At 36.9% G+C, this 22,500-nt stretch overlaps 2 protein-coding genes across 2 annotated transcripts in view; both read left to right on the forward strand.

Moving 5' to 3' along the window:
* Positions 1 to 7,711, forward strand: part of LOC142350940 (muscle M-line assembly protein unc-89-like) — a gene marked incomplete at its 3' end in the record, with an annotated part of 98,855 nt that extends 91,144 nt beyond the window's left edge. Inside the window, exon 31 of the mRNA XM_075402965.1 lies at positions 2,910 to 7,711. Within this exon, the coding sequence (XP_075259080.1) occupies positions 2,910 to 7,711 (4,802 nt within the window). The remainder of the gene's footprint in view (positions 1 to 2,909) is intronic.
* A 1-nt stretch (position 7,712) lies between these two features.
* Positions 7,713 to 22,500, forward strand: part of LOC142350941 (uncharacterized) — a 136,075-nt gene continuing 121,287 nt past the window's right edge. The window contains exons 1-10 of the mRNA XM_075402966.1: positions 7,713 to 7,849; positions 8,644 to 9,327; positions 9,674 to 10,357; positions 11,036 to 11,944; positions 12,435 to 12,587; positions 13,826 to 14,018; positions 14,615 to 14,820; positions 17,849 to 18,032; positions 18,273 to 18,460; positions 19,697 to 19,888. Of these exons, the coding sequence (XP_075259081.1) occupies positions 9,004 to 9,327; positions 9,674 to 10,357; positions 11,036 to 11,944; positions 12,435 to 12,587; positions 13,826 to 14,018; positions 14,615 to 14,820; positions 17,849 to 18,032; positions 18,273 to 18,460; positions 19,697 to 19,888 (3,033 nt within the window). The 5' untranslated portion in view covers positions 7,713 to 7,849; positions 8,644 to 9,003. The remainder of the gene's footprint in view (positions 7,850 to 8,643; positions 9,328 to 9,673; positions 10,358 to 11,035; positions 11,945 to 12,434; positions 12,588 to 13,825; positions 14,019 to 14,614; positions 14,821 to 17,848; positions 18,033 to 18,272; positions 18,461 to 19,696; positions 19,889 to 22,500) is intronic.

The raw sequence follows: 22,500 nt of genomic DNA on the forward strand, positions 1-22,500 counted from the left end.
GTTTTTTTCCAATGCGTTGTTGTGCGGTTGATGCTACATATTCGTTCTTGTAACAGTGCAGCACCGTAGGATCCTAAGATACCTTGATACATCTCTTGCTATTAGTCACGTGAAACAAAATTGGTTTTAATGTTTATCGCTCATTTTTGTAACTTTTTCATTTGCATCTTTTAGTTTACACACGTTTTAATTTTTTCATTTTTGAAATTTAAAAAAAAATGAACCGCTTTCAACGGTTTTCAGATATTGGAAACAAGAAACAAATTCTTTAGTTTTTTATCCTTTCGTCTTTAGTGCGTCATCAGAAGTTTTTGTGACAAATTTTTGTCTCTAAAAAACAAGAGGGGATAATCTTTTCAGCAGTTTTCTATTGTTATGTACTAATTATCTTCACGTTACATTGGTGTTCTTTTGGACTGCAATTTTTTTACTACAATTTTCATTTGGCTAAAACTTTACTCTGAAAATATTGTTTCGTCTATAAATTTGAAACGTTTACTTTTTTGGAAACGTAAATATCTGAAATGAATGATGATGAAGGTAGCTATGCAAAAACATTTACTAAAAAGTATAACACTAATTTGCACGTTTTTCAAACTAAGTGGTTTAGAATTAAGTTTTTGATGACAAAACATTAATACTTCAGGTTTTTTTGCGAGAGGACATAGTGCTTTTATTTTACTGGCTGTTCGTTATCAATTATTTTCAATTAAAAATGCTCATTCATTTGTGACCTGTTGATGATTTTATGCCACATTTTTCTGACAAATTTGACCTTTGGCAAAAACAAACGGGATACATAAATGTGAAACCTGTGGGCATTATGTTGGGATTCCTTTTTTTCAAAAGTCTCTGAGAAATTGCTGATCTCAACTGCTAAGAAGGCAATTCAGTGCCATTTTGAATAAATGAACGACTACTTTGTTGTTTATATTTCATAATCGCATTTACATCTTTCTTGCTTTTACTATCCTTATTGTCTTTAGCATTCAGCGTTACATGCCTGCTAGCTGTTAGCACGCCCCCCTAGTTGCTTGAGAGAAAACTCTCCGACTTCAATTATCTATTATATTGAATTGTCTTAAGTTGACTGAAATTGATATGATCTGATTTCATCTTCAAATATCACACCCTTTTTCTTCCAAAAGCTAGAATAACTTAATCTAAAGCCCAAAGTCATTAATTGACCAAATATATTAAAATGGAAATTGATTTGCGAATAGGGGAACTGGAACCTGTTTGGGTTAATCTTGTTGCTAGAGATTTGATAAGATGAGAGCACTTTTGTGTTCGTGTCGGGGGCGCCTAGCCACGAAAGATGGGTTAGCAAGAACCGACAGATTCGACTCAAATCTCAAAGCACTCGATTCCTATCCAGGCAGTTAATGTTAAACTGAGTTGCAATATTCGCACTACATCACGCGCATATAAAAACACATAGAGACGTCGATCTATAAACTAGTCTGCGATATTTCATAAATCTGCACTTTTCTATGTATATTCAAGTTCGAATGCATCTGTTGTAAAAACTGAATTTCATCTGACATTCTGCTGTTTATTTTATGTTAACAAAAATCAAATTTTAACAAAAACTTTATCAAATTGCCTTCTTCATCTCGGCAAATCAAAATGCGCTACCTCGGACAAAATTGAAAAAACGTACAAAGTGACGTCTGAAGAACGTTATCGAAAAAATTTCAGATAACTATAGAAACATACGCATAAAATTTACCAATGAAGAAGATTTCAAACTCTAATTTTGTTCGATTTTTTTTTTGAAAAGCAGTCTTTCATAATTTTGAAATAGTAGAATAACACAAAGCAGAAAGTCAATTGTTGCCGTCTTAAGTTTTGAGTCCAAAATATAGCATTATCTTATGAACATAATAATATAAACGTATTCTGTGGTTTTAATCTACGCCTTTACGTTGTTCGTTTATAAACAGTTGAAATAAAATTTTCTGAGGCATAGTTTTACACAATTTCATGGACTTCATTTTTCGATTTCTACAGTTTAGTCATTATGTAATGGATTGAAGGGAGCTGCTCTCATTTGAATTACGAGTAATGACTAAACTGTAGAAATCGAAAAATGAAGTCCATGATATTGTGTAAAACTATGCCTCGATATTTTATTTATTTTTTTTTCCATTTATTTCAACTGTTCATATACGAACACCGTAAAAGCGTAGATTAAAACCACAGAATACGTTTATATTATTATGTTCATAAGAAAATGCTATATTTTGGACTCAAAACTTAAGACGGCAACAATTGACTTTCTGCTTTGTGTTATTCTACTATTTCAAAATTATGAAAGACTGCTTTTCAAAAAAAATCGAACAAAATTAGAGTTTGAAATCTTCTTCATTGGTAAATTTTGTGCGTATGTTTCTATAGTTATCTGAAATTTTTTCGATAACGTTCTTCAGACGTCACTTTTTACGTTTTTCAATTTTGTCCGAGGTAGCGCATTTTGATTTGACGAGATGAAGAAGGCAATTTGATATAGCTTTTCTTAAAATTTTACTATTGTTAACATAAACTAAACAGCAGAATGTCAGATGAATTTCAGTATTTACAACAGATGCATTCGAAGTTGAATATACATAGTAAAGCACAGATTTATGAAATATTGCAGCCTAGTTTATATATTGAAGCACATTAAACAACATTCTTTGTTGATTATTAATAAGCGCATAATTGGTCAACCAATTTTAACGACAGCCATAGTCGAATTACTTTTCTTTTTAGTAAATTTTGCATGATTTTTCCATGAAAGATTTTTGCGTACACGTGCATTTCCTGTAAAGTCTTTAGAGTGACGAAACTTTTAGGCGCGTTGGACTAGGTAGTGAACATTTTTTATGAGATATGGTTTCAAAAACCAGACAATTTTCTTTTTCCAGATGACAGGCCGGAGGAGGAGCCGGAACCAGAGGTAACTCCTGAGAAACACACGGCTGTGCTGGATGTGCGCCTGCATGCCCACCCGGATACAACTGTGACCTGGTACAAGGACGGGAAACCAGTGGAGGAGACTGGAGACTCTAGAATCCACAGCACGTACTCTGTCTTCGATCGACACCTCGTATACACCCTACTCATTGATGACGTCACAATCACAGATGCCGGACAGTACCTGGTCAGGGCTATTGGTCCAGCGGGTGAAGTTGCAGAACATGTTTCGGAGCTGTCTGTGGCACCCATGGACATTGAGCCAGTGGTTCCCAGGTTTATTGGGGAACAGGAGACAAGAGTCGAGGCGAGACCCGGAGACATTGCACAGTTTGATGCACAGATTGAGGCCACGGCAGACACTAACGTGACTTGGTTCAAAGACGGGATTATAGTTGAGGAGGACTTCAGGAAGACAATGACAGTTGCCAACTTTGACACAGTGAAGGTTGCCTGTCTTTCGATTGCGGACGTTTGTGTCGAGGATTCTGGCAAGTACTGTCTGAGGGCTGAGAACGAACTGGGATTTGCTCTTTTCACAGCTGAGCTGAGTGTGGTCGAGGGCAGAGACCAGGAAGACAGCTTCAACTTCTATTTGGCACCCCAGATGCAACAACTGGACAGCGACTGGGATTGTTCCAAGGAGTTCGTGGACGATCGAGGGATGCAGTCGGCTGTTGTGGAAAGCAGAGGAGCCAGAAGTGCTGCAGTTGTGCAGAAGTACATCTCAGATGTCCAAGGTAGATCCAGGAATCTAGAGCAGGACTGGAACAACCTGGAAGTAATTGACAACGCCGAGCACTTCGTTGCTGGATCTCTGCAACAGCTGGAGTTGCAGCAGATGTTTGAGAAGGACACGATGAGTCAGTCTATCTTGACTGGAATTGCAGACGAGAGACAAGTAGACGAGTGGGAGTTTGACAACGATCTGGACGACGTCGAACCCATTTTCATTGCTACTCAGGTGGAAATAGATAACCAGGAAAACTCGTTTGCAGCTCAAGATTTTTCAAAACAGAGTCTGGCTTTTGGAAACTACGAGGAACTTCCCAACTTTGACCAGTCTTATCTGTTGAATAATGTCGAAAGCGAAGCAGTTCTTGGACAGATATTCAAGGAGGAAGTTTTGGAGTCGACTGAGTTGAATATTCCAATGCAGGCCAGCATGCAGTCTCTGTTGAAAGCAGTGCCAGTTGATACATACGTGGACTGGCACGAGGGCAACCAGGGTGACTGGACATTCGACACTGACCAGACCAGTGTATTCGAAGCAGACTTCAAAGACACGTTCCAAGTCGAAACTGGGTTCCAGAGTGTCTCCAGTGCACTTGCATTGGACGCCTTCCAAAACTGGAGCAAGGCAGATGAACAAAATGAAGAGGTCCTTTTATGTGAACAGACTCAAGTTTCAAACGTGGCAGACGGATGCAGTGACTTCAGGACTGAGACTAACATTGTGATGTCAACTGGGGTGTCTAAATTCGACTGTCTGGATTGGCAAGAGACTCATTCAGACGATGGTCAGCACCAGGAGGTATCCCAGGGTATCTTGGACAGCGAGCGGAGATCTGAGTCACCTTCTGAGGTCAAACAGGAAAAGACTACCCTCTTCGGCATCAATGCTGATGACTTGAACCCTGTTATGCAGACTCTGAACGAACTGTCCACCTGTGACCGACCTCACGACATGTTCACTGAGGCAGAACATTATGAGGCACCCATGGAGGTCTCAGTCTTCTCAGCCGCAATCCAACTCAACTACTCACAGGACACAGAGCTGGCTGAGGAGAAGTTGGATTCGTTGTTGGATCTGGAAGAGCGACCTCTGGAATCCCTGATTGTGAATCCATCTGAGCAGCAGCCAGAGAAGTCTATTAAGTTTTTGAACGTATCTTTTACTGAAGAGAGCAATGAAGAAGAGTTCCTACTCATTGACGAAGATGGAGAACAGAATGAAGCTAAACTGGATACAGTTGATGTATGTGAAACAATAGAAACATCTGAGGCAGATTCAGCAGTTAATTTCACTCCATTCGCAGACGAGACAAATGACAATGAGATTGTCCTGACACTCGAGGATCAGTCGGAAGACTTTGCTGGTAGCACCACAATTCTATCCGAAATGATATCTCACCATTTTGAAGTCACAAAGAATGACGTTTCTGAGACACTAGAAACCGTCACTCTGGACGATACTGAAAAATTGGACCAACAAGATGAGAGTCAAGTTCTGGACTCACATATAGCATCTGAGATGATTGCTCACGAATCTGAATTCTCACAGAATCAAGTTGACGACAGATTTGAGGATATTACCAAAGATGACATCACCGGTTTTGAAGCAGACAATGAAAACCAAGTTCTGTCATCCGATGTTGGATCAGACATGATTGCTCATGAGACCGATTTGTCCGAGAACCAAGTTGATGAGATTCTTGAAGTCATTGCAAAAGAAGATATCGGTGCTTTTGAAGCAGACAACGAAAACCAAGTTTGGTCGTCTGATATTGGATCTGACATGGTTGCTCATGAGACCGACGTTTCAGAGAACCAAGTTCATGAGACTCGTGAAGAGGATGCCAAGGACGATACCGGTGATTTTGAAGCAGACAATGAAAATCAAGTTCTGTCATCCGATGTTGGATCAGACATGATTGCTCATGAGACCGACATGGCCGAGAATCAAGTTGATGAGACACATGAAGACGTTGCCAAGGACGGTACTGGTGATTTTGAAGCAGACAATGAAAACCAAGTTCTGTCATCCGATGTTGGATCAGCTATGATTGCTCATGAGACCGACATGGCCGAGAATCAAGTTGATGAGACACATGAAGACGTTGCTAAGGATGGTACTGGTGATTTTGAAGCAGACAATGAAAACCAAGTTCTGTCATCCGATGTTGGATCAGACATGATTGCTCATGATACCGACATGGCCAAGAATCAAGTTGATGAGACACATGAAGACGTTGCCAAGGACGGTACCGGCGATTTTGAAGCAGACAATGAAAATCAAGTTCTGTCATCTGATGTTGGATCAGACATGATTGCTCATGAGACCGACATGGCCGAGAATCAAGTTGATGAGACAAATGAAGACGTTGACAAGGACGGTACCGTTGATTTTGATGCAGACAATGAAAATCAAGTTCTGTCATCCTATGTTGGATCAGACATGATTGCTCATGAGACCGACATGGCCGAGAATCAAGTTGATGAAAAACATGAAGACGTTGCCAAGGACGGTACCGGTGATTTTGAAGCAGACAATGAAAACCAAGTTCTGTCATCCGATGTTGGATCAGACATGATTGCTCATGAGACTGACATGGCCGAGAATCAAGTTGATGCGACACATGAAGACGTTGCCAAGGACGGTACTGGTGATTTTGAAGCAGACAATGAAAACCAAGTCCTGTCATCCGATGTTGGATCAGACATGATTGCTCATGTGACCGATATGGTCGAGAATCAAATTGATGAGACACATGAAGACGTTGCCAAGGACTTTACCGGTGATTTCGAAGCAGACAATGAAAACCAAGTTCTGTCATCCGATGTTGGATCAGACATGATTGCTCATGAGACCGACATGGCCGAGAATCAAGTTGATGAAACACATGAAGACGTTGCCAAGGACGGTACCGGTGATTTTGAAGCAGACAATGAAAACCAAGTCCTGTCATCCGATGTTGGATCAGACATGATTGCTCATGAGACCGATATGGTCGAGAATCAAGTTGATGAGACACTTGAAGACGTTGCCAAGGACGGTACCGGTGATTTTGAAGCAGACAATGAAAACCAAGTTCTGTCATCCGATGTTGGATCAGACATGATTGCTCATGAGACCGACATGGCCGAGAATCAAGTTGATGAGACACATGAAGACGTTGCCAAGGACGGTACCGGTGATTTTGAAGCAGACAATGAAAACCAAGTTGTGTCATCCGATGTTGGATCAGACATGGTTGCTCATGAGACCGACATGTCGGAGAACCAAGTTGATGAGACGTTTGAAAGCATTGTTACAGATGATACCTCTGATTTTGATGCAGAATCTCTCGCTAAGTCCAAGGAAGATATTGTCGGTCAAGAGTGCGGTGAAGCTGACTCTGAAGTTGCCCAAAACAGGACTTCGCTTTTCCTGGAAGAGAACAAAGAAGGATCCTTGTACGATATGGAAGAGTTTGAGTCAATGGATACTTGGCAAAAGCGAGTTTCTGCCCACTTCGAGTCGGCTGATTCGGAGTCAATGCTTGTCACAGCTGACGAAGCGAGTGAATTCAACGAGGCTGAGTCAGTCAAGTCCACGGAAGATCTGGTTGCCATAGAAACCGATCAGGACTTTGTTGCAGATGAGTTTGCCATGAACGACTACGAATCAGTTGAAAATTTGTGTGACCAAACCAATGAATCGGTCAAGGAGGACAATACAGATAAAATGGCTGATATCAAACAATCTGTAGCTTCGGAATGGCTCGAAGAGGACAAATTCCACTCGTCTCAAGCAAGCAAAGCTGCGATTAAGAAGGGGATCGAACTGCAAATGAGTGAAGTTTACGACTCCATCGCATCCTTCCACTTCCAGACCTCAGCCGATGAAGTCTCCTATGAGGAGAAGTCGGAACCCGTTGAGGAGGTTGAAGAATCCATTGAACCCTCTGTTGCGAAGCGACACGAGAACCAGCGTGACTGGAGTGGCCTTGATGAGATTGTGAAGAAACCTCTGGATGGAGAAGACATCCAGTTTGAACAAGACAAAGTGGGTGAGTTCGCCCTGGAATTCCAGCCAATCAAGTGCGAGGAAGAAGAAGAAGAGGAGGATAAATTCGGAGAGGGCAAAGAGGAGGAGAGTGTGTGTGTGCGAAAGAGCAAAGATCTACTCGTAAGTTTACTGTCTGAAAAAAGCACAAGTATTAAATTGCTAACTGCCGTATCTTATGCTGAAAATATAGCTTTATGCCAATCAAATGGCGCTTTCTTTTAACTGCAGGAAAATTATAGACGTTTAATCATAGATAGGCATTCCTTGAATCGTTTGTAATGATTATTCAGCTTCAAAATAAAAACAATAGAAACAGGATGTTGTCTTCTTTTCAACTAATATGTATAAGGTCTTTTATTTATTAGGTCTATTTAATCTCAGTAGAAATTATCCTGTGAGCCACAATTTGTTATTGAAGCAAAGCTTAAAAATTGAATTCATTTAAAAAATTCTCAAAATATTTGCTTGCAGATTTTTTATCCGTCAAGATTATTTTTATGACAGCAACACCATATATGGCAAATACCTCATCAAATGGTCTCCATTTCAAAGGTTATCAAATTTTCTAAGGTCAACCGGATAGCACTAGATATAACAAGCTGCGATCCGAAGTTACGACTAAATTGGAATAAAATGTGTCTTGCATAAAAGGCCGTACTTAATACACCAAAAACGGTATTTCAGTCAAAAAAAGGTGACATTTATTAGAAAGCACATTCATTAGCTTTAGCTGCATACAAAAGTGTTAAAAAGTGGTCAAATTTTGGCTGTCAAAATGAGTAGAACATCTACAATTTGTTACTGAAAAGCATCTAAATAAAAATCTCAAAAATCGTCTGTGCTTCATTTTTCCAGTTTGATATCAGAACGGTTATAATTCGAATTTGTATTTTCTCCAAGTTTCACACTTTTAGGTTTCTGAATTCTACTCAAACCAACCGTTTGAATTCGAGATTACCCATGAAGATGACAGTAACATAAATATAACAGAAACCGACAGTTTTGAGTTGACAGTCGATGAGATAGTTGAGCCTACTGAAGCTCTCAAACAGCTGAACCCACAAACTTGGGATTTACCTGACTTAATCCAGCGTCCCGTCGACGCAGAAAGCTTTAAACTGAGTCTTGAAGAAATCTTCGAATTGGACATTTCTTATGCGCCGGAAGAATGTTCGGATCTTCTTGAGGAAGAAAAGTTCGGAGAAGCCGATCACGAAGAACTGGTACCGATTAAAAGGAGCAAAGAAGAACAAGTCTCTAACCTTTATTCCAAAATGTCAATTGACTTAGACATGGAAGAAGAAGACAATACTGCTATTGTGACGGTTTCAACCGAGGAATCAGACGACGAGGTGTGCGAGAATATTGACGTCTCAACTAAGGAAATCGTTCACCTACCAACTGATTGGAGTGCGCTTGAAAGCATACTGAAGGCGCCACTAACCGGAGAAGATGTTTACTTTTCTGATGAAACTACTGACGGGGAGTTTGTTCTTGATTTCCAGCCAATAGGTTGCAAGAGAACTGTAGAGAACAATAATTTTAAAATTGGCAAAGAAGAGGACAGTGTCATTGTCAAAAAGAGCAAAGACTTACTTGTTAGTGTTTGCATTATTGCTTTTGGTTAAAGGGTCTTTTTAAACTTTTTTTCATGCTTAAACAACCTTTTTATAATTTAAGAGATATTTGACTCACTGCCGTGTTTAATGCAAAAAACAACATTTTTTAAAATCAAAGTTCCTTTTGAACCTTAAATTTTAGACTTTAATTTTTTATCACAAAACGAAAACTGGCTTTATCTATTCAGTAAGGTTCTAAATATATTGTTTTGAAACGTTATTCCCGTAATATACATATACTTAGTACTCCCATAATACTTATACCTATATTTTTTAAACCATCTGTGAATGTTTTCTTAAATCGTTACGTGCTTTGCACTTTCAGGTGTCAGAATTCTACTCTAACCAATCGTTTGAATTCGAGTTAACCCAGGAGGAAGAAGAGCACCTAATTGTGACCGAAACAGAAAGTTTCGAGTTGACAGTGGATGAGGTGGTTGAGCCTACTGAAGCTCTTAAACAGCTGAACCCACAAACTTGGGATTTACCTGACTTAATCCAGCGTCCCGTCGACGCAGAAAGCTTTAAACTGAGTCTTGAAGAAATCTTCGAATTGGACATTTTTTATGCGCCGGAAGAATGTTCGGATCTTCTTGAGGAAGAAAAGTTCGGAGAAGCCGATCACGAAGAACTGGTACCGATTAAAAGGAGCAAAGAAGAACAAGTCTCTAACCTTTATTCCAAAATGTCAATTGACTTAGACATGGAAGAAGAAGACAATACTGCTATTGTGACGGTTTCAACCGAGGAATCAGATGACGAGGTGTGCGAGAATATTGACGTCTCAACTAAAGAAAACGTTCACCTACCAACTGATTGGAGTGCGCTTGAAAGCATACTGAAGGTGCCACTAACCGGAGAAGACATTTACTTTTCTAGTGAAACTATTTCTGGGGAATTTGCTCTTGACTTCCAGCCAATTGGTTGTGAGGAAATTCTTGAGAAGGATGAATTTGGTACATATCAGGAGATTGAGGGAGTTGTAGTGAGGAGGAGCAAGGATCTCCTTGTAAGTGCTTGTTTCATATGAGTTTGCAGTTTTTGTTTTTGTAGTGTGACCCAGATGTGATCTTTGCTTGATATTACCATTGACACTTCTTATACGAATTTTTCTTGTCTCATTAAGTGATTTTTGGAGTTATACATAGACTTTAGAAATATAAATTTTTAAAAATTCTTCTATTTGTTTTTCTTAGAGTGCAGTTACAGCAAAAGAAATCAATTATACTTCTTGCCTTTTTTTCTACAATTTAGTCGATCATCCGTATTGTTCAAAGAATTGGTACTGTGTTCCTTCTGAGTAGGGTTTCATTTTTGAATCCAATTTTCTTAACGCCTGAGTCAATTTTAGCATTTTTTTATTTGCTTTCTCCTCTTCTTTTGCTTTTACTTTTTCCTTGTTTGTTGTGATTAACTTTACTTTCAGCATTTTCAAGCTTCTTTCTGTTATTAGAGTTAGTAGAAATAATAGGAGATCATATTTTTAAGCGTTAAACCAATCAGATTTTAACTTTGTACGAAGTGAGTTGACCTAGCTACTGTAACTTCAAAATCATCTTAATGGGCTCCTGACTGTTTTCTCCGAAATGTCAGTGATGTTGGATGAATTAGCACTAATGTGTATCAGGATTCATTTGAAAGTGCAAAATTACAATAACAAACGAATAGATTTGTGTTTTTTGTTCAGGTGTCGGATCTGTATTCTAAACAGTCGATTGAGATCTCAATTGAGCAAGAAGATGAACCAATCACAGTTGAGATGGACTCAACAGAGCCACTCTCTGAGGAGGAAGTGGAGCCAACAGAAGCCAAGAAACAGTTGAACCCATGCGGCTGGGATCTACCCGACCCCCTACACGCTCCACTCACAACAGAACACTTCCAAATCGATCTGGAACATCTGGACAAGTTTGAATCATCTTTTGCACCTGTGGAATGTTCGGATGGAATCGAGGATGACAAATTCGCACAGGCTCAAGAGAAGGAACAAATGCCAATCAGAAAGAGCAGAGATGAACAGATGTCGGATCTCTACTCTAAAGTCAACATCCAGATAGAACTGGAAGAGGAAAACGACCTTTCGGTCCAGTTGAGCTCCTCAGATGAAGAAATTGAGGAAAGTGTTGAACCCTCAGAGGCTGAAAAAGAGCAGCAGTTGAAGAACTGGACTGTTCTGGACAGTCTGCTGAAAGAGCCCATATCTGGACAAGACATCCAGTTTGAAAGCGAGAGAGTCGTGGCCGAGTTTGCTCTTGATTTCGCCCCGATTGTGTGCGAGAAACGGTTGACGGAGGAGTACTTGGCGGAGGCGGAAGAGATGGATTCCATCTCGGTGGAAGAGAAGAGTGAGGCGGCAGAGCACAGCTGTGGATCGGACCGTGACTCAGTGGAATTGAATGAGTTCATCTGTACGGTGGAACAGGAGCTGGCGGAAGAGGAGGAATTGCGGATTGAAGAGTTTGTGGAGACAGTGATCAATGTGAAGGTGGAGGATGACATTATGAATGAAATGGTGTCTGTGGTTGTGGGTGAGGCAGTCGATGAATATGTTCAGGACAAACTCTATTCCATCTCAATTTCGGAGGAGGAGAAACAGGTACTAATTATTACTAATTATCTTTCTCATTATCTCTTATAAATTTCTCTAGATTTCTTATAGTTGGACAAGACTGCTCTGAAAATGGCTGAAATGGCTTTAATAATTTCAGCTGAAAGTTGTTAAATAGTGATGAGATATTTGAATACGTGAATCTTTGTCAGAAATTTCTCTCACTGGAATTACTCTTATTGCTAAATCCTCATTACAGCTCTTGTAGCTTGTAGCTCCTTACTATCAAAGAGATCTACTCAACTTTTCTTATTCACAACCTTTTATTTCTTTTATAAAATCTTATCTCCTTTTTTAACTTTTAAGACTTTTGAGAGTTTGTGAAGCCTTATAAAAATGCATTAACTCTTAAAACATGTTTGCAATAATTACGAGAGATTCCTTCACTTATTTGGGCTAATTCGGTTGTATTGTGTTGTGTTTTGTGAGTATGTCAACTCTCTATAATATGATTGTTAAATGATGTGTTGTCCTGCAGGTGACAGACTCAGTGGGTGAGGTGAACGAGATCATGTTCTCAGTAGACACTAAAGAGACGATTGATGATGACCAACAGATAGACACTCAACTCCTCACTTACCAGGTCGTGTCGAGGTCAGAGGAGATTCGTGAACAGGTCACACAAGTCAAGGTCAGCTGCTCTTTTCACCATATATATACATAACAAAGCATCGAAAGCATCAATAATAAAAAAATGGCCAGTTTCACGTATTGGGCATGTTGATGTCCCTGTCAGTTGTGAGAAATCTTAATTTGTTTCCTGCTCCTGATCCTGTTAGTCTTTAATGTGTTAATTATTTGATTGTGATGATACATTTCCATAAGGCTCTCCTGTTTTTCGAACACATGAAATCATTTTACCACTCTGCGATTAATTTTTACGAGTGAAATTCCCCAATTTTTCTTCCAAGATCAATAAACTTAATTTGTTGTAATAGACGTTGTTTCAACATTTGGTTGAAGTTTGTGGAAGATTTAATTAATCTTGTTCTAAATCTCATCCAGTGTAAAAGACTGATCATTTCGTCAGTTTTTCACTTGGAGCGTTTTTCATTCAAGTGAATATTTTTTCACCAAGTTCTGAGAATATCGGTTCTATGCTCCTAGATACACATTTGAGCTATTAAAAGCTGCGGGGTAGTATATTTGATGTTAGCGACGTTATGTATGAGATTTTTATGACGCAAGCTTTTATTCCCCATCTTTTGTCGGTTCAAACATAATATTTCAGTTCTGTTTGAATCTTTTATTATGTTCACATCAAGATTGGCATTCAATGACAATCTTGTTTTGAAAAGCATATACAGACTTGATCATTTGACTAGCCTGCTGTTTTGTTTGACAGAAGACCATTTGCATAATGTCTCTCGGAGACTAGTCTTTTGAGAAGAGAACCCTGGAACAGTTTGTGTTGTATCTCCCTCCATTCAGAAACTGTTTTCATTTCTTATTCAAGTTCGTTTTGTTAGACCATTTTGCTAATATTCTGATACTCTTGGCATATAGAGTATATTGTTTGGTAACGAAATAGTGACCTGAGTCGAAAACAGAAGTTAATCTTATAAGATATTGCAAGATTCTTGCAAAAATGTAATCTTATAAGATCTTACAAGACAGTTATTCTTGCAAGATCTAGCAATACAGAGTTAATCTTGCAAGAAAAAATTAGTCTTGTAAGATCTTGTAAGCATCTTTTAAGAATCTTGCAAGATCTTGCAAGATTAATTTCTATTTCCGACTCGCGGAGACAGTGGTTAAGCCTAAGTTGTCATGTCATTACTCTCTCAAAGTTAGTATTTATTTATTGGATGTGGTGTTGGTATTTTAATATAATTAGAGTGTGTGTGTGTGGCTTGTGTTCACTTGCAGGTGTCTGAGCATGCAGAGATGCTTGAACAGTTGGAGATGGTGAAAATTGTGACAGAAGAAGACAGAAAAGAGGATGTAGCCTCAGACACATCAAGTGAAGTGATGCTGACTGTGAATGTGATTGAGGATGATCACGAGAGTGAAGAGACTACTGGTGTGGATTTGATCACCTCTACTGATGAAACTACTTCAGGTTACTAACTAATTAATACTTGATTGAAGCAATGCTTCCTTTTTGTTTCCTTTAGTTCACCACTACTACAAACAAAGCTGGCCATTAAATGCGAAAGTGACGTCATACACCTGCTTCTTGCATTCAATGTCTGTCCAATATTACTGGCCATTACCTAAGATAAGATGTAGTAAGATGCAGTATGAATGAACATCAAAAAAATCCTCGCATATTTGACTGCTTTCGACTGTTATGAATACTTTTGCTTGTCCTAGCAACCTTCTTTTCAATCTATTAATACATTAGAAAGCATCAGTAGATTAATATACACTTGTCGTTATTTCTTTTATTTATGAAAACCAAATAACATCTCTAATCTAATCTTTACATTTCACCATGAGTCCTCACTTCATCTATGGAAGCGATCAAGTTCTTCTCTTTCCCATTGAAGATTTTCTACCAAATTGGAACCACCCACATTATGGTATACTTAGGGTAATTGGATGGTGCTAGTGGGGCTATGGGTTCCTAGAGAAAGAAATTAAAACTGGACTTCTACCCAGTTAGTTATCCTGTAGTTTTCATAAAGGGAAATACTAACCAATGATTGTGTTAAGAAAAAGTGGAACAAGAAGACGAGGAGGAGGAAGAGAGTAGAGTGCACATAGACATAGCAATAGATGAGGAGAAGTATGAACAAGTGGACGAGAGTGAACTGAATGTCCGTGTCTCTTCAGAGGAGAAAAGGTCACAGTTCGACATTCTTGTCTATGACGAGGAAATAGAATCGACAGTGAGAGAGACACAAATGGAGCTATCAAAGGTGAGCAGATTCCTTCTACAAATTAGTCAACCATTTAATGCCCATTTAATGCACACATCACGTACAGAAGGCGAACTACGTCATCGTTTGTATAAATCATCGTTTGACAAACCAACATTTGGACCCAAAATAGTGACTAATGATCACGATATTATTTTGCTTGGACTCCCTCAACCTCTTCTGTGGTGAAGATAATGGAATCTTTTACACTCTAAAACTCTCTCCTATCAATTCACATATTTTTTCTTGTCTGATGAATAATCACACAATTTTTTGTGTGAATGATTGTATGATGAAAATGACTTGTTTAAATTTTGTGTCTGTTTAATTTGGTCTGCATTTTGTATTTGTAAGTTGCTCTCATAAGAAGTCAATAAATCAAAAAGAATTTATGACCGTTATGAACTCCTAGTTTATTTTATGGGAACGCAAGATATTTCACTCGAGATTAGGTTGGACCAACATTCTGACCTCAATCCATAGTGTATTACTTTCTGCAGTTTTCGCATCAAACTTTGAATTATCTCGAAATAAATAAAAAAAAAATTCAACAAAGAAGGGGAATAAAATTTGAATTTTGTACTGCTTTCTTTTGTCACAAAGAAAAACAATAGTTGAGCTAATTTTGATTATTGTTTGAATTTAATAAGTTTAGTAGTTGTTAAGCAAATAAATGAAAAAAATGAAAATAATTTTTGAAATACCCGATTGGCTTCTTTTTTAATTTTACCCGCATAGTTTATTTAGTATTCGATTTTCAAAGTGACAATTTCAGTCATTTTTCAGATGTTTTTTTAAAATTTTTTGTTTTGTTTATAAAGAAACCATCAGAAGAATTACCCTTTGTGAAAACAAAAATTTGACGAGAGTTGTATTTTGAGTGATAAGTATTTTCAGTAAATTTCACAGGTTAACAAACCTAATTGTTAAAAAAATCGGGTTTTCTTACACTACTGGAGTGTTTAACGCAACTGCCAGAATTTTACTTTAATTTCTCTTAGCTACAAATTGCAAATTTAATAACAAATTCTAAACTCCTAGTTTCTAATTTTTTAAGGAAATTCTTATTGCCTCGATAACTATTTTAGTTTTCGCATTAACTGTTTTTATTCGAAAGAAAAAATCAGTCTCTTGAATCACTCAGTAACACTCATTTCAGTCCGTTGAAAAATATTTCATAGCGAAATGTGGCTTCGGCGGCAAATATTAACTTCTCGTCGATAGAACAATCAGTTTTGACAAATTTGGCAAGCTAAATCATGTTAAATTTAGGATAAAAAGCAAAAGACGCAGGATTTTAAATCAAACTAATTTCAAAAAAGTGCATCCTAAAAAATCTAAATGGTAAAGATTCTCAACTCTGTACGAGACGTCGTTATTGTGATTGAGCATCATTGTGGTGATGTCAAAAACAACATATGATGTTATCTGTCTTTATTTTTAACCACAAATTACAAAAACCATCTTTTGAGTGAAGTTACGTCATCATGTGATATCTGACAGATCAAGTAAATCATTTTTTGTTAAACAACACATTTTGCTTAAACTCAAGTATCGTGCATATGACATTTTTTGTTTTTTTTTAAATCTTGCAGTTGTTTTTTTTCTAGCGTTTGGTTTGATAACACGTCTGTCCCTTTTCGCTGGACGTTTTGATGAAGCATATTAATTTTTATGTTGATGATGTCATGATGAACTTTTTTTAAGCATTTCCCTGCTGATAATTATGCTTCAATAAAACATATGCAGATTAAAGTCTTGATGAATCGAAAATATTTTTCACAGTAATGAAAGTTTTCTATATGATTGATTTCTATATGATTTCTAAATGATAGATTTCTAAATGATCGGAGAAATGGGTTTTTGAATGTTCTGAGACCAAATATGAAGCCATTAATTTTAACTTGTTGGTATTTTCAATGCAAACTTTTTGCTTGACCATTGTTGCGCTTTCTTCTAGAACTTTCTATATTTCTCATATGACTTTTTGAAGTTTTCCTTCTTAACTTTGAAAGATTTCTGAAATGAAGTTTGTTGCTATTTTAAAAGTGATTGTTAGCGGTTGAGTTGTAACGTGGTTGTAGCTTCTAGCCTAATTGTAAAGATGTATGACTGCTATCATGTAGATCGAGAGTTCGAATCAGGAAAAAAATTCTACGCTATCCGCGCGAATTAAATTGACCCCCGCCGGTATGCCGTTCCAGAGCAATTCATCCGACGTTAATCGATTATGTTTAAATTAAAATATATAGTGACTTGGTTGAATTAAAAGAGACTGAGTTTAAAAAAGCGATGGAGCACACAATTGTACAAAATTGTACTCACACAATGAACTCTCGAATTTATTTTTCATTATACTTAAGTCAGTTGTTGTCTTACACAGATATCCGAGTGAATTAGGGGCCGAGTGATCACAAAAAGAGGAACGATTGTAAATATGTTGTTCTTTTTTCCAAACGTTACGTGTCACACGTTCTGAAAAAAGAAGGATAATGTTGCTATGGTTTTCAAATCATTTTTAAAATTTCAAAATCATTATGACAAATTTAGAAGCTTGGTTTTTTTGAGTAAATTTAAAACCTTTGTTCTGTTTGACTTTTGCTTTTACTTTTAAAAGATTGATCTCAATAATTTTTTTTCTTATGCATTTATTTGTTATTTAAATATTTGTGATTTTGTCAATTTTTGATCTTCGCTGTTAAATATTATTGTGCGTAAAAAGCCTGTAAAATATACTCTTCTACCACTCAGTTCTATAATATTGTGGTACAAATTGCAAAAGAAGTAGATAAATTCTATTTTATTCTGACTCAAATTCGTTGTACTTGTACAACTCTTCAGGAAAACTCGTGAACCATTGTGACCAGAAAACGGTTGCATAAATGATTTGGCTCAAAGATAGTATGTTTTTATGTGTATTTTTTGTGGAGGTATTTCTGTTTTTTGTCAAAGCTGGTAATTCTACAAAAGATAAGGAAAGCAAGCTGTCAACTAAAACTTTCGATTAGGTAACTTGGTTCTTTTTCAGGTGTCTGAGCACGCAGAAATCCTGGAGCAGTTGCAGATGGTTAAAATTTTGACAGAAGAAGACACAAAAGAGGATGTAGCCTCAGATACATCCAGTGAAGTGATGCTGACTGTGAATGTGATCGAAGATAACAAGAGTGAAGAGACTGTTGATTTGATTGAATCTACTCAAGATACTACTACTGGTAAGGTTTTTTTTCAGGCAGCTGGGCATCGAAAAAATCAGAAAATTTATTCTTTGGTACTGAATCCGTACTGTCTAGATTGTGCATACTGTAGATTTTTGCATCAAATTTTTAGCCAATAGCTCAGTCCTAATACAGACCAATACCCTATACTAATTTTTAGAAATCGTTTTTGCAAATTGTTTTTGGCAAATGGTCCAAAGAGAATGAAAAAATTAGTATTGTTTTCTGATATTTCAGAAAAAGTGGAAGAAGAAGAAGAAGAAGATGAAGAGAGGAGAGTGCATATAGATATAGCAATAGATGAAGAGAAGTATGAACAAGTGGATGAGAGTGAACTGAATGTCCTTGTCTCTTCAGAGGAGAAAAGGTCTCAGTTCGACATTCTTGTATACAATGATGAAGAGACTACAAGAGAACTCTCCAAGGTACACTTATCTGCTGGAAATTGATAAGCAACCCTTTTATTATTATTTATATGATTAATCCACGCCGCCAGCCTCTCAAATGGCTATTTTTTAGCCGCTCTCTTTTTCTTACAAAGAATTTGATTATTTTTGGGGCGCTGACTTTTTTTAAGATCTGTTCACACTTTTTATGATTTTCGAAGTCAAATTGGAATGGTGAATTTGGACACGCCGAAACAGGAAAAGGAGCAAAAAAGCAAGTGGTTATGCGGTGTGGATTTTTTTCGCTCTATTTTTAAAGTAGAGTGAGAAAACGGTGTTTGAACAAAAATTAGTATTCTCGCTAGTGGTATTTTGTTTACATGCGGCAATTTCACTTTGCTTTTTGCTGTGTTTCAATTTTTGGATTGGATTTTTTCTAATTAGTTTTTCCCCATCCATTCATAGTTCATTATAGGCCTAGATTTTGTTTGAAGCAAATTTCTCTTTCTCGCTAGTAATTTTTTGTTCGCATGCGGCTTTTCGACATTGATATTCAGTTTTTTTTTATTTTTTTGATCTGATTTTTTTTTGGAAATGGTTTTCCCAATTCACTCATAGTATGTTCTAGGTCTCGTTTTTGTTTAGTCAATGAAAATTCTTTGAATTGTATGTCAGGAGTTGTCATGCTGTTTTTTTAAATTAGCTTTTCCTTTTGATCAAGTTCTTCGTTTTAAATAAGTCACGATTTTCACGTTTGACTTCTGACTTCTCAACTGAATGGATTCTAAATTCTTTCACGCACTGATTTACGCAATATGGTGAATACGGTCAATATCAAAAGAGCAAAATCAATAAGAAGCGTGATAAAACGATAAAGCCCGTTTGTTAAGTCATAGTGCATTAGGTTATCAAAGTTCATTAGAGCGATTGCTAGCTGATATTAGTATTAAGCTTAACACCCTTCAGTTTAGAAGCTGAAGTAAGTATAGGTTTAGAATTTAACTGAAATTGCACACTGAATTAGAACAATTTTTGAAACTTAGGAAAAATTTTTTGTCAATTTCAATCTTTCTCTTTTTTTCTGTTTCAATCTCGATGTGCGTCTAGCGCGTCAACAGCGGCTATTTTCCGGCAATCTGCCGGCTATGTTTAGTAATAGTATTTATAATTGGTATTTATCCCTCTCTAAATGATAGCATTTGTTGGAAGTCAACTTTAAACTAAAGTTAGACTTAGTTTAGTGTTAAGTTTATATGTTTGTATATATTTGTACAGGTGGAGATAGAGACGAGTGAGGCTACGGAGAGTGGGGACATAGCAGAGATATCTTGTATAGTGAGAGAGACGACAGTGGAACAGGAGGAGAGAGTGGATGAGGAGGTGGAAGAGACATCCGAGGAGAGGAGACACATTAGACGGATGAGAGAAGTGGTCAATGAGGAGATCAGAGAGACAACAACCACTAAAGTAACCTAACCACTCAATAGAACAAAGTTAATCTATAATTACTACCCATCACAATGTACAAAATATTGACGAATAATTCTTTCCACATTAGTTGGCCATTTTTTCTGTAAAACTCTCTTGTAAAAGGTTATGCTCATCCCGGCTATTATATCATTTGTTTTAGCCACTTTCAAAAATATTTCCATCCTTTGGCTTTGTTTAATCAGTAGAACGTATTTCGGAAAAAATCTCATCATAATACGCTTTTTCTATTATTAAAAGGTCAGCTATAATATTCATTGTTTGTTATGAAAGTAAATAGAAGATTAACTTAATATTTAAAACAGAAGCTTCCAAACTATGGCATGGTCAATTGCCTACAGTCCACTCTCACAACCAGTTTTCATCCCAATCACAATGCTGATCTCAAGAGATTCTCGCCTATGATTTTTGCATTAATTTGCTATTCAACTTAAGCGGACATTTTCACCGAGGCAGTTTCTATTTTGCACGTTATGCAATATCCGGGTATACTGATATCAAGTATTTCACGTCGGGATATGGCCAAAACTTTTAACTTTTCTCGCTGTTTGTGTTTCATTTTTTTTCAAAAAAATTATTAAGATCTCATTTGTGTAGCTTTATTCTAATTTGGTAATTCTTCAGTTAGACTTACTTGTTGTAATATGATGGAAATGGATCTGTATTGAGCCCAGCTGCTATATTTTAGTTTAGTTTTGTTTTAGTTTAGTTTAGTTTAGTTTAGTTTAGTTTAGTTTAGTTTAGTTTAGTATAAGAAAATACATATCTTAGCTAGCGATAAAAAATTTTGCAAAATTATTTTGAAATTTCTGGTAGCATGTAATGCGAAACAGTTGAATTGATAATACCGAAAGGCATAACCTTGTAAAATAAATAGTTAACAGTTTATAAGGCACCATGTTTATAGAAATGCGAAAAAGGAAGTTTAAAAGGCCTCTGAAAAGCATATTTAAGATCTCTCGAAGAGCATGTTAAGGAGCTCTCGAGCAGCATGGTTAAGATGACAAATGGCGAGAGTTCAATGACAGAAAAAAGCTCACAAAAGATCAATGTCCAAAAAAGCGCAGATTGAAAGTCATTGATCGAAATGTAGAAAAAGCAGATGCCAAAAGGTGCGCCCTTTAAAAAGAGGAATAAAAGAAAAATCAGAGTCCAATAAAATGTATGTCGAAATTAAAAATAGATGCAAAACGATTCTTCAGTTAGCACTGTTTTTCTTGTTGTTTTTCTTCTTTTTTTAACAGCTGCAAAAATGATAGCTGAGCAGAGTTATTATTGACCTTTATTTTGTTTTTTAATTCGTCGACAAGATGTTGGTGTCAACCAATTGAAGTTATTTTTCTCTTTATCTGCAATTTGTAATTACGTTTTGTTGGCACGAGGGGTTTTGCGATTTTCCTCTCACGATCAAATAATTTATCGTCAAATTGCTTACCAACAAAATGTTCCATGCAGTGATTTTTGCTTGAATGATCTGGATTTCTGATATACTTTTTCGCTGACGTTTCTCAATATTTATCTGATTCTAAATTACGCTCTCCTGCGGCTTTTCTATGCAATCAGAACATTTTTTTCACTTTTGAAAACGATTTATATCTTTGTTAAATGTTGTTATAAGGATGTTCTGACGTTGGTTTATGCTGCTGTATAAAACTTATAGCTTAACGCCACGGCAGGCGTCAATTAACTGTTTCATAAACATCAGAACAGAACGCGCAGTTTTGCTTAATAGCTCTGGTCAATGCATTGCGATCATTTTCTTTTCTTTTGTCTAGATTTTTTCAATTGGTTTAAGATCGTATACAAATTATCAGTTTTTACGAATTGCAACATTAAAACTAATTTTTGGATTGCCTCATATGTTCTTTTGAGGGTTTTTGAAATTTTTAAGTTTGCTTCTACGGACATGATAGTTTCTCTTAGTTCATTTAATTCTAGAATAGAACTATTAGGCCCACAAAAGCATCACCAAAGAATTGTTTAAAGGAGAAGAAGGTTTAAAAGCATTTAAGATCTCGGTTTAGCACCTATTCGGGCTAAAATTGTGCCCTTAGCTTGCCAGCCATAGTTAATACCGCTTACGCTACCCATAAGTTTTGTTTGCGTCTATTACCTGTGTAGGAACATTTTGTTTTTCAACTGTTTTTTTGGCTTTTCTAAGTAGTATATCTAAGTTGCGCTAAGACCTGTGCAGGTAATGAGCTTCTAGCTGGTGGCAGAGTGGTTTCTAAAAAGCATGTACTGCGTTAGGTTGCAGGTTTTAGAGGCTGTACAACATGCAAAGATGAGGAGAATAAACATGGTGACGCAGCATTTGAGTTATAGTTAATATATGGCAGACAATAATTATAGACAAAAGAAGAAATTTTTTATAACAGAGAAAGATGAATAAAGAAAGGAAGAAACAAAGAAAAGAGAAGTTAATGAAAAAGAACAGGTTCCCCTTTTTTGCGCCAAAAATTCGGAGTCATATTCGGAATCAACTGGGGTTCAAACCTATGCTCCTCGTTTATTAGCCATAGGTGTCACTATAAGCTACTGATTCGTTTTTCATTGTTCTATTGCCTTTCCAACATCGGAAACTTTTTGTT

The sequence above is a fragment of the Convolutriloba macropyga genome, chromosome 12, assembly GCF_964194025.1.
Source record: "Convolutriloba macropyga chromosome 12, txConMacr16.3, whole genome shotgun sequence".
Classification (NCBI taxonomy): Eukaryota; Metazoa; Xenacoelomorpha; order Acoela; family Convolutidae; genus Convolutriloba; species Convolutriloba macropyga.